Consider the following 12,128-nt stretch of genomic DNA (forward strand, 5'->3'; position numbering starts at 1 on the left):
TACTCAGCTCCGCTCCCAGCCTTTGCTGGGTGTGCAGGGGCGAAAGGGCGCCCGGGCTGCTCGGCATCCAGGGGGTGAAGAGCTGTCTCCACAGTGTAACTCACTGAGGAGAAGTTTAAAAGTTAAAACACGGGGCAGCCATTTGGGGAATATAGCAAAGGTGTCTGCCAGCTCCCCATGTGTTCAGACAGTTGCTCTCCTGCACCTGGGCCCGGCTTGACATGAAGGAATGGGGTGTGGGTACGGTCCGGTATGTGCTTGTCCATGAGCGGGCGCTGTTTTTTTGCATGTCCTGGTAACTCCTCCTCTTCCTCTCTCCCCGGCGCAGTACAAGCAAGTGGAGCAGTATATGTCCTTCCACAAGCTCCCCGCAGACATGCGGCAGCGCATCCATGATTACTATGAGCACCGCTACCAAGGGAAGATGTTTGATGAGGAGAGCATCCTGGGAGAGCTGAGTGAGCCCCTCCGAGAGGTAAGGAGGGGGCGGTGAATGGGCAATGTGTGTTCCTGTCATTTTTGGCAGCTGTGGGATTCCCGGTGTGCAGCGTCCTGTCCCAGTGCTTTGTAAAGGACACCAGCAGTGGGTGGGAGTGTTGGGAGGCCAGCTTTCCCATTAGCACTGGCTCTGTGTGTGCTGTAGTGTCATGCCCAGCAGACACAGCACATCTGTGTGTCTGAGCAGCCATAAAGGTCCCATTTTGCTTGGGGCTCTACCTGTTCCTGTGTTGTGTCTAACTTTCTGGGAGAGCACAGCCAGGAAGAGTGGTCCACAACCTGGCCACATCTCTGTCAGAGACAGTTTCATTCAGAGGGAGTGACCGTCCTGGCCATTGGTGTATGGCTGGTATTCCCTTGCCTTCGTCACGGCAGAAGTCACTGCTGTGGAGAGAGAAACCCAGGCCTTTGGCATTTGCAGGACTTCTGCCTGAGTCTATTAATTGCTGCAGCACAAGTGATGTCTGACAGAAAGGCAGAGGGAGCTGCAATATGCAGGCCCTGCCACCCAGTCATCATGTGAATGGGTACATCTTGGCACCTTCTGAGGCCATGGCAATGTCTGGCAATGTCCTCCCCATTCCCAAAGAACCCCTGCAGGAGAGCGCTCCGGAAAGTGCCTTGCACCTCATGCTTCTGCAAGACCCCTTCCCTCCCCACGCTCACACACGCACCACAGCTCCCTTCTTGTGCTCCCTAATATTAAGCTGTATCTCATGTATTTATATAAACCTCTCTGCGGTGCTGGCCTCAGCTGTGCCCCATCCATCAGCTGTACCAGCGGATAGAGTCAGAAGAAAGGAGGAGCCTCCTAGCAGGGGCCACGCTTGAAAGGGGTCTCTATAGAACCCCCCTCCCCTAGCTGAAGCCTAGAAACCAGGTTCTCCCTAGTACGTGCCTCTGATATGTCACCCACAAGAACCAAAAGTGGTCTTCCTCCTGTCTTTCCCCCCAGTCACGTACCTCCATAGGAGAGAGAAGGATCTACCAGCCATATATTAAAATTAGTTCTGCCAAAGGATTGAAAAGAATCCTGAAAGGAACCCCAGTGAGGAGGAGACAGATGCTTCCCCAGCCCTTTCTTCCTGCTCCAGTCACCCAGATCCTCCTTCCCTGCTTGGCCAGGAAGCATTGTGCCAAGGTGATTTACTCAATATCACTTTCTGCTGCTTTCTGAGTCCAAGCTGACGTGTCACAGAGCAGCTGCTGTGCAGTGAAAAGTGCTGTCATACCCTCCGAGTGACACAAAGCCCCGGGAGGAGGCACAGTCCCTGTCTGCTGTGTGACAGCCCAACAGCTGAATTGGGTTTTCTTCATCTGAGGTTGATGATCCAGCCCGTGCCCCAGTGACCGGTGGGCACCTCTCCCTCCCCTCGCTTGACACTGTCCCCAGCTGCTCAGGGTAATTCTTTTTCCTGAGCTCCTTGGCACATTTGTGCTCTTTAATAGCTCATTGACAAGGGCAACAGAAAACATAGAGCTGCCAAGGTGAGTTAGAACATTTTCCCAGAGAGGAGCTGTGGGCTTTTTCCTACAGCATTTTGCCAGCACCTCTCACAGCCCAAGGTTTCCTGCAAAAAGAGGTACATTGTGTGTACTTGGGAGGTTGGGAGGGTATCATCCCTGTTCAAAGAGAAAGCACGTGAATGAAAGCAGTGGAGCAGGTTCAGCTCGCGCTGCTCCATGCTCTGAGCATCCAGGTCCCATTCCAGCCTGCACTGGGGGAGCCAGAATAAGGGAACGGCATTTTTTTCCCCACTTTCTATCATATAAATCAAGTGGGGAATCTTCATAAGTTATTAGATGTTGACTAAATGTATGTGTGTGTCTTTCCTCCCCCCCGCTTTCTCTCTTTTGCATCACATCATGGTCAGGAAATCATAAACTTCAACTGCCGGAAGCTGGTTGCCTCCATGCCCCTCTTTGCCAATGCAGATCCCAACTTTGTGACATCCATGTTGACCAAGTTGCGGTTCGAGGTGTTTCAGCCAGGGGATTACATCATCCGGGAGGGCACCATCGGCAAGAAGATGTACTTCATCCAGCACGGGGTGGTGAGCGTCCTCACCAAAGGCAACAAGGAGACCAAGCTGGCAGATGGCTCCTACTTTGGAGGTATGTGTTAGTCCATCATCCTTACACAGCAACACCCACTGCTATTGCTCTAGATAATAAATAATAACAAAACAGAGGAGGGAAACTTAGTTCTTGTCAGTTCATTTCTTTTTGCCCCAAGCAAACTGACAGATCTGTGAAGCTCTGAACCTAAAGGAAAAAAATGGAGCGTTCTCAATTCTCCAAGCACATTTATATGTTGCCTAGTCCTACTGTCTGGCATCCATCATACCAGGTACTGTATAAACATGGAGGAAAAAACATAGTCCATCATCTCGCCAGCCTGTGACTCAGCAAAATTCCATGAAGGTCAGCAGGCGGGTGCCGTGTGTCAGCCACAGAGCTCGGGAACAGGGACACGAGCGTGAGGGCAGAAAAGACTGGAAGAGAAGATTTAGGGTATTGTTTTTATGAGTAACACAGAGACAGCCTCCTGTCAGAGCCCCACAGAGACCTTGCTGACAGCCTAAGACAGACAGTTCTCCGGTAGATGCATGTCTCAGTACAAGCCCTGAATGCACCACAATGAATGGCCTACCGAGAGGGGACAGAATGAAACCTGCCTTTCCTTCCCTTCTGTAAGGCCTTTATTAAAAAATCCCTATTATGCATTTCCTACACTCTTCTTAGACTCTTAGTTCCTGTGAAACAACCTGGCTGCGCCTACCTGGAGTACAAGGATTTTGCACCTCCCTAGCAAGCTGGGTCAGTTTGCTGGGATTTGGAGTTACAGCATTGGAGTCAGGATACCCCAGCTCGGACAGATTTGATTGAAATTGCCCATGACATTCAGTGTGGTTTAGGTACAATACACACAGCTCCTCACATACATCCAAAGCCAGCACTACCTCATAAGCATCTTTTTCTTAGGAAATCTGCCTAATAATGCACATAACCTTGTAGTGCTGCTGTACCAGGGCTTTGGGGTAGACCCAGAATGAATCCTGAGAGTGGTGCTGGTGGATTGACACCCAGTGTACAGCAGAGAGAAGAGTTCTGTCAGTCTTTAAGTCACTCCATCTGTCTTTAAGTGCCTGTCTTAGCTGTCCGCTGTGTAATCAGTGGAAAAGCAGGACTCGGGAGCTCTCCACTGAGTGTTCAAGGAGCATCAGGCATTTGTCAGAGTCAAGGTCTTTCTGTTCCGTAACCAGCTGAGCATCCTCTGACCAGTAGCTGACTGCAGTGTAAATACACCAAGAGTTAGTAGGTGCCACTAACTTGGCTTTCCCTGACAATCTGTAAGCTTGTGGCACGTCTACAAAAACCTGAAAACTTTGAAAAGGCAAATGTTCTGGATGTGGGGATCAGAATTCCTACCAGGCACCAAGGCCCCAGGTCAGCACAGAGCCTTTACTACAAATCTAGAGAGAGAATTAGCTTCAATGAGAGCATGGCTTGACCTTCTGCTCCCAGTGCCCATGAGGAACTGGAGAAAGACAGCTTCTCCATTCTGAATGCACAAGCGGTATCTTTGATAATCCACCATAACAAAACTTGACTGGCTAATTAGATCAGCAGAATCCCTGAGGTGCAGTTGTGTGTAGCAGATGACACAACTGAGCCTCCTGGTATTTTTAAATCATAGAACCATCAAATGGTTAGAGTTGGAAGGTACCTTAAAACTCATCCAGTCCCACGCCCTGCCCTGGGCAGGGACACCTCCCACCAGACCAGGTTGCTCCAAGCCCCGTCCAACCTGGCCTTGAACCCCTCCAGGGATGGGGCAGCCACAGCTTCTCTGGGCAACCTGGGCCAGGGTCTCACCACCCTCACAGCAAAGAATTTCTTCCCCAGATCCCATCTCCATCTCCCCTCTTTCAGTGTCAAACCCTTCCCCCTCCTCCTAGGGCTCCGCTCCCTGATAAAGAGTCCCTCCCCAAATGTTACTGCATACGCAGAATATTCCCACTCTTCATGTTTTCCGTGGGAGTGCAGGTAGGGTCCAGCCAGCGAGGAGCCTGGGTGGCCAGCAGGACTGTGAGTGACAGTGACAGCTCCTGTATCGCAGGAGTGATGGTGGCTGTCCCTGTGTTCTCAGGCTGGGGCTTTCATTGCAGAAATTTGCCTGCTGACCCGCGGCCGGCGCACAGCCAGCGTGCGAGCTGACACCTACTGCCGCCTCTACTCCCTCTCGGTGGACAACTTCAACGAGGTGCTGGAAGAGTATCCCATGATGCGGCGAGCTTTTGAAACCGTGGCTCTTGACAGGCTGGACAGAATTGGTAAGTAGAAGGTGCGAGGGTCTCCTTCCCAGCACCTGCTGCCCTGGCACCCTGTCTCCAGGCTTAGTTCCTTTGCTGGAGTTGTGAACTGAAGGAGATCCCAGCCCCTCTCTCCTTGCTTGGCTTCAGCTCCTACAAGGAGTTCATCCTTCTCTCTCTTTCCCTCTCACACACATTTCTGCCAGCTTCTGCTTCCATTTGTTTCCCTTTCCAAGAGTTCTTTTTGAAGAACCAAGATCTGCAGTCTGAGGCCATCAGGGCCATGTTGGTGCATTCACTAGATCTTGAGTCTTAGCTCAGACTGTGTAAATACCCATAGCCTCCCAGGTTCAAGAGAAAACAGACCAGGGTGTGAGCCCAAAGTCCTGCGAGCAAACCCCAGTATTTCAGCAAAATGTTCTGTGGCAGAAATCACCTCTCAGCACGGGGACGTGAGCATTTGTTAGCGTATGACCAGGTTTTACAGGGATGCTGGGCAGGGTATGACTGTATGGATTATTGGTATTGAATTCTCTTAAGACAAAAACTAGCAACCGTGTTGATGAGGAACAATATTCTTCTCTGGTACATCGATGCATAATGAAATCCAGACCATCATGCCCTCTTTTGGGACAGGTTTTTTTCTGTTCATGCTTGACAAGCAACTGGAGAATGAGGAAGTGCTGTAGGGAGAGCTTGGGTGCTTTCTGATCCTAAAGAGCCTCTTGTGCAAAGCAAAACACAACCACAAAGCACCTGCCCAGCTGTCCATTAGAGTCCAACTATAAATACATTCAGTAGAAATAGCCACTGGGTTGAACAAAGACATGGAACAATGGATAAAAATCTAACCTCCCACAGCCCAAATTAAACACAATTAACCAAAGAGTATTATTGAATTGTTATAGCTCATAGTGACCCATCCCAGGATGTGCTCCTGTCCTGTGGGAGACATAACCTGTGCTCCAGACATCCTTGTCTAACCGGAGAAGACCAGGATGACATTCCTTGGTCACAGCCAGGGACATTTAACACAGAGAGATTAAGTGACTTATACAAGGTCATGCAAGAAGTCTTTGCAGAGCCAAGGGCTGAGCATTTCAGCGTCCCAGTCTAACTTCTCTAGCTTCTTATTATACATCTCTTCGAACTGCGTGCATTTTCATCGCTTTTCAGAAGCATAAAGGTCAGTGCAGGTCTGAATACAATGCGGAAGGCAAGGAGAAGGATGGGGGTGAGGGGGGTAGGGAATAAGCTGGCATCCCAGCAAGGGGTTCAGTGCCTCTGGGGCTTTTCATGCCAGGAACATCATATTCTATGCATCTCATTACCTGCCGCAAATCAGAAAGTGTGACCCCTGAGGAAAAGGTTACAAGCTAAATATGTGGAATTTGGCAAAGCCCATGCTAACGAGGCGCTAGTGTAAGTGGCGATAGTCCCATCACTTGGGTTATTTAAATTAGACTGAACAAACCGCTAAGAAAATGTAGTGTCAGGAGTAACCAGGGATGGGCCAGCTTGACACTGTCTCAAATTCTTTGGCTGTAGAAGGTCGGTGCTGCTCAGCTTCCTAGCTCGATGCTCTCTGTGGCTGTGTGTACAGGTAGCAGGGTGTCCTGTGCTCCTTGGCTTTTGCTCTGTGTACTGCTACACGCCTAACTAAAATTCATGGAAAATTTTGAACCAGCATAAAGAACCTCCCGTGCTTCTTCCCTTGGGAGAAGTTCCCTTCCACATGCAGCTGCAAAATGTCAACATAAGGTCAGAAGGTGACACGGAGCAACTGGAATAACAGGCCCTTCGGTGCAGAGCTCTGGCATTGTCCTCCCTTCCTTTTGCCATTCTGCTGACCTGAGACAACGTCAGTCCCTATAAAAGGCAGAGACCTTCAGAGTCATACGTTGAAAATCCTAGTGCTGCCCCCGTTTCCCTGGCAATCAGACTCGAGAGCTGCGGGTTCTCTCAACTTTACATCCTCCACTACTGCAAAATAGCGTCTTCATAGCACCTTCCAGCCAGGTTGTGCCCAACACTCTTTGGCTGGAATATCCCAAAAAGAGCCTAAGGGAGTGACGTGCACCCTCCTGAAATTGGCAGATCCCATGGAAATCCCTGTCTTTATAAATAAGGCATTTCTTCCTCTTCCCCCGAAACTTGCACCATGCAGAAGGAGCAGTGCAGTAGCTGTGTAACAGCATGTGTCTTTGTAGGGAAGTCAGTATTCTGCTGAGACTGTCCCTGAAAGTAGAGGGATTACTCTAGAGGACTGAAGTTGAGGAGCAGAACTTCATATAAGCCAGGCGTGAGCAGAAGCAGGACCATGTTTTTGGTTCCTGTTATGTTCAGCTCGGGATCTGTACAGGAGGTGGAAGCAAACAGGACCCTCTTTCCAAGTCAGTGGTGCATTCACTACCTCCCTTCTACCCAGCTGACAGCATGTCCTTGAGAGGCCCATGCCTCGCTGAGTCCATGAAATGATTCAGAGGGCTCTACCACTATTCTGGTACCAGGATAAGATCCATCCAGTATTCCCCCTGTGCAGTGAGGAATCAAGAGAGCAGGGAGAAAAATCCCAGCCCATCCAGTCACGGTGACTGGAGAGATGTTTACAGGATTAATGGAGGATTTGGAAAGCATGGTCTAAGCTTGTCTGGGTAGCAGGGAGGCAGGATGAGAATGTAAGACCTCATTCCTTGAAGCAACAGGAGCGGTGCTGGTTGACTGGAGGTGTGATGAGGCATTCACCTTGCGGAGCAAATGCAGTTTGAAAGCCTGTGGCTCGGCAGAGGGGAAGGAGAGGGGCAGGGGCACCCCGATCTGTGTGCCCCCATGGCAACCTGCTGGTAGATGGACAGCGCGGCAGCATGAAGGGCACAGACCCCCAGGGAGCCACCAGAAACATCAATCGTTTGGTAAAGACCATGTTGTGTGCCCTTCTGACCCCCATCGTTAATGGGAATTGATGTTGGCATCCTGCCTATGCCATGCATGGCTGGGGAAGAAGTTTCGCAGGTGTTTTGCACTTGCAGAGCTCTTTAAAAACTGGAAGGGATTAAGTCTTCCATAAATTGACTAAGGCTGGGATTCTACAAAGATTTGTGTCCCTGCTTAACTCTGCTCTCTGAGTAACTTCAGACTCCAAGGAACTCCTCACCCTGCAGAATAACACACACAGAACTCTCCGCAGGCTCAGGGCCTGAAGACAGAGACTCAAGGAAATTAGGCTGATCACTGACTAATGATCGTTTTATCAATGAACAAATCTTCCTCATTTCTCTTGTTCTTGACCAAGCTATAAAATTCTTTGTAGTATCTCTGTGTGTTGAAATTATTTGTTCATTTCTCCAGTGAGTAATTCTTTGTCCGACAAGCATCTGTGAATCGTCCCAGTTTGTGGTGTGTCAGTTCCTTACATAAGTCGCATCGTTCTGTTCCTGGCTGGCTCTGAAACGGGCTTTCCGTGACCGTTGAAGCTTAAAATTAGATTTTCACAAGTATTTGCACTTGTAAAACACAACCGCTCAAATGCCCATTGAAAGTAAATATGATACAGGTCGTGAATGTTGTTGAATCAAAATTCACTCCTGTGTTCAAAAAATATTGGGGGGGAGCAATTAATTTCCATTGTTTGTTGTGCTGTAACAAACACCATAAATGTCTGCCCTAATGTTGCTTGCCATCCGCATCGAGGTCACTGGTCATACACAAGGTCACTGAAGGCAGACTTAAAGCCAGAGGAAGTTATTTTTTCATTTTCATCAGGAATTTTTTCACCAGGTAGTTTGAAATGCATACATTTTGAATGCTGGCTCCGGATATTTGATACAAGGATCCCAGTTAACCCAGGATTAAAAGTGCCTCGCATTTCCTCCAGGCATTGCAGGTGCTAAAAAACCAAAGAAAAGCTAAGATGACAGGGTACCAGTCTCTAAATATAACTGTGTAACATTATTGCAGTACAAGAGTATCTGTTTTAAAAGTTTTCAAAGCTTTGTCACATAAACAAGCCACAACAATAGCCGTTCCCAGACTTTTTGACTGGGCACTCCATTTGTCAGCTCCTGATCACACTTCTGCCGTTGAAATGCTGCTCTTGGGTTTGCGACCCGGCTCGTCTGGGGCACGACTAACGCTCCGGGATCTGCGGGATCTGGGAGAAGGGCTGGCCTGTGCTAGGCTAGGTGAACTGTGAATGAGAGGAGCTGGGATCCCTGCCAAGCTCTGCCACAGATTCCCTCTTTGTCCTTGTCATGCCTTTGCTCGGTGCCTCAGTCCCTCATCCCTTCTGCAGGGAAGAGAACACTAACAGAGGTGGAGCTCGGGCTCCAAATGCTTCTGAGCTGCCGACTCCCTTGTGGCAGGTGCTCTGCAAGATCCTATGAATAAATGAAACAAGCTGAAATGTGTATGAATAAAGCAGTATGTACTCAGCATAAATTTGACACTGTAACCACACTGTAGTCTCAAATTTGTTTACTGTATGCAGGTGAGTAACCCCCAAAGAGCTGCACAAGTGATGTGAGCGAGCAGATTTGGGCATAAGGCTATATATATATATGTATTTGAGGCTGCTGATACAGGCACAGGTGATGTAAAGGTACAAGGTCCTGTGGCCCAGGTACACAGTGCTAGAGCGTGTGTGCTTTGGGAGAAAGCTTGATTTTAAAATCACATTGAACTCTGCCCAGTCCTTTGAGGAGGTGGAATCTTATTATCCAAGCACCGAGCAGGGGAGCGTGTCAGTGGCTGACAGGAGATAATGTAGGTTCTCCTGTGTTGTGTCATAGAATCATAGAATCGTCTGGGTTGGAAGGGACCTTTAAGATCATCTAGTCCAACCATCAACCTAACTCTGATAAAAACCATCACTAAACCATGTCACTAAGCACTATGTCAAACCGTCTTTTGAATACGTCCAGGAATGGTGCCTCACCCACCTCCCTGGGCAGCCCATTCCAAGGCTTGATAACCCTTTCAGTGTCAAAATTTTTCCTAATATCCAATCTGAACCTCCCCTGGCGCAACTTGAGGCCATTTCCTCTTGTCCCGTCACCTGTGACTTGGGAGAAGAGACCGACCCCCCCCGGCTACACCCTCCTTTCAGGGAGTTGTAGAGAGTGAGAAGGTCTCCCCTCAGCCTCCTTTTCTCCAGGCTGAACGCCCCCAGCTCCCTCAGCCTCTCCTCACAAGACTAGTGCTCCAGACCCCTCACCAGCTCCATTGCCCTTCTCTGAACCCGCTCCAGCCCCTCAATGTCTTTTTTGTGATAAGGGGCCCAAAACTGGACACAGCACTCAAGATGTCCGTTCTGAATAGACCTGAATAACCCACAAATGGAACTATTTGTGAGGAAGCAAAGTTCAAGTACCACTGTGTGTATTCCTCTGACTTGAAATCCTCTCCCATCATTTCCAACAGCAGAGTGTGGAGATCTGAACCTGACTTGTACAGTCAGCAGGGAGAAAAAGGCATTTAGAGTGTGATTTGTCTTCTCCTGAGGTGGCTGTTAAAATGGGTTAAGAGAATCCCACCCTGGAATCGCTATCTAGCACAGGAGCTTGGACTTCAGCAGGAATTAAATATTTGAATTTCTTTTTATTTGGAAGTGAAGGCCCAGACTCAGAGTATTTTCTATTTAGCCTGAGGAAAGGTATGAGCAACTCAGCAGCCATGAATGAATGCAAATTACTTCAGCTTAATTAAGGTGAACTGGCAACCCCGTTCACCTGAGTATGGAAGTGCCATTTCTCATGCAACTCTAGAAGGAAAATAAAGCCTAAGCCACTCCATTAGATGGGACAGTGTGTGTATGGAGGGGGTGATGAGATCTCAGGACGCCTGTCATTGACTTTGTAAATGACCTTGGTGACATTGGTTTATGCCAACCCACGTCTACCTGGCAGGGTGCAAGTTCTCTGGGAAGTTTGGTCTTCTGGGCAGGGGTTGCTGATGTCACAGATGGGTAGTGACGGGTCGGAGCAGAAGTGAGAGTTGGGGGGAGTGGTTGGACATGCAATATATTTATGCCTCATCTCCATGTTCCCCCAAGTTAATGGATTCCTCGTACATTTAGGGAGCCATGTCCACAGCTCTTTGCTATTTCCATAAAAATAAAACATCTGTTCAGATAACATTTTACCATTCCAACACCTTTTAAAATCATTTTCAACACCCTCTTTAATTAAATGGAGTGGGATGGCTTACCAACCACACCTCTGGACTCGGGGGACTCTCCCTGCCTTGAAGGCAGCCCGGTAGCTATCTGCAACCAGACCACACTGCAAAGCACACAACCGACAGAAAAACAGTGCCAGAATGTCCAGAGTCTTCCAGAATCTGTCCCTGTCACAGCTGTCAGCTCCAACAGGGCTCTGAGTATTGAGTGCAGGAGCTTTGGCTCCAGACACAAGCACTTCTGCCACTTGAGGAGAAAGCAGCTCTTTGGCTTCAGTCTCCAGTGATAAGTAACAGCCAGGACACGGTGCTTCAGGCGGCACCGGGCATCACAAGCATCCAGAATTCCACAATTCTTACACCAGTTCATGGATAGTCACAAACAGTTTGCTCTAGATAGCTCTATATATTGAATTTTGTTCCTGCAAAGCTCTGTATGATGGGCATAACTGTAAAGACCAGGAGGGAAGAGCTTAATTTATTTTAAGTTTTGTTTACCTGTCATGAGGTTCATCAGGTAACACTATTCACAGTGTTATCGTTGGACCTACAGCAGTTTGGCCCAGTTAAAGGTAGCGTTCTGTCTGTTCAAAGAGATGACACATATTTTGAGAGGTATCTATTGGGTTGATGGGAGAGGAAAAGCAATCAGTGGTAGGCCTGGGCTGTACAGGGAGGGAAGACCTTCACTTGGAAAGACAGGGACCTTGTCTGTGTCGTGGCGTAAGAGCACACACTTGGCAATGACTGCAGGGCAGGAACGGGCTGCCCAGGGAGGTGGTAGAGTCACCATTCCTGGAGGGATTTAAACGCCGGGCAGACGTGGTGCTGAGGGACACGGGTTAGTGGTGGTTTTTGTCAGTGTTAGGCTGATGGTTGGACTGGATGATCTGAAAGGTCCCTTCCAACCCAGGCAATTCTAGGATTCTATCCAATTCATAATGTATTTACACAGCCAGGCTCTCAGGAAAGTTAATCTGAATTAGTTTCTCGAGCAGATTTATTCAGCGCACTGAACCCTTTACACCACAGTTAATACGGTTCAGCAGGGGTTAACTGGCATTTGAGAGAACCTCAGGCTTCAACAGGAAAAGAGCACATATACTGGGAGTATGATTTGAAGATCTCTGAAGATCTCTG

General features: G+C 48.7%; 1 protein-coding gene across 4 annotated transcripts in view; it reads left to right on the forward strand.

Annotated features, from left to right (window-relative positions):
- The window catches only part of HCN4 (hyperpolarization activated cyclic nucleotide gated potassium channel 4), a 108,244-nt gene that overhangs the window by 87,498 nt on the left and 8,618 nt on the right, over positions 1 to 12,128 (forward strand). For all 4 annotated transcript variants that reach the window (XM_074155910.1, XM_074155911.1, XM_074155914.1 and 1 more), the window contains exons 5-7: positions 329 to 475; positions 2,373 to 2,613; positions 4,671 to 4,835. In XM_074155910.1, coding sequence (XP_074012011.1) covers positions 329 to 475; positions 2,373 to 2,613; positions 4,671 to 4,835 — 553 coding nt within the window. The remainder of the gene's footprint in view (positions 1 to 328; positions 476 to 2,372; positions 2,614 to 4,670; positions 4,836 to 12,128) is intronic.

This window comes from Numenius arquata, chromosome 11 (assembly GCF_964106895.1).
Source record: "Numenius arquata chromosome 11, bNumArq3.hap1.1, whole genome shotgun sequence".
NCBI classification, from domain to species: domain Eukaryota; kingdom Metazoa; phylum Chordata; class Aves; order Charadriiformes; family Scolopacidae; genus Numenius; species Numenius arquata.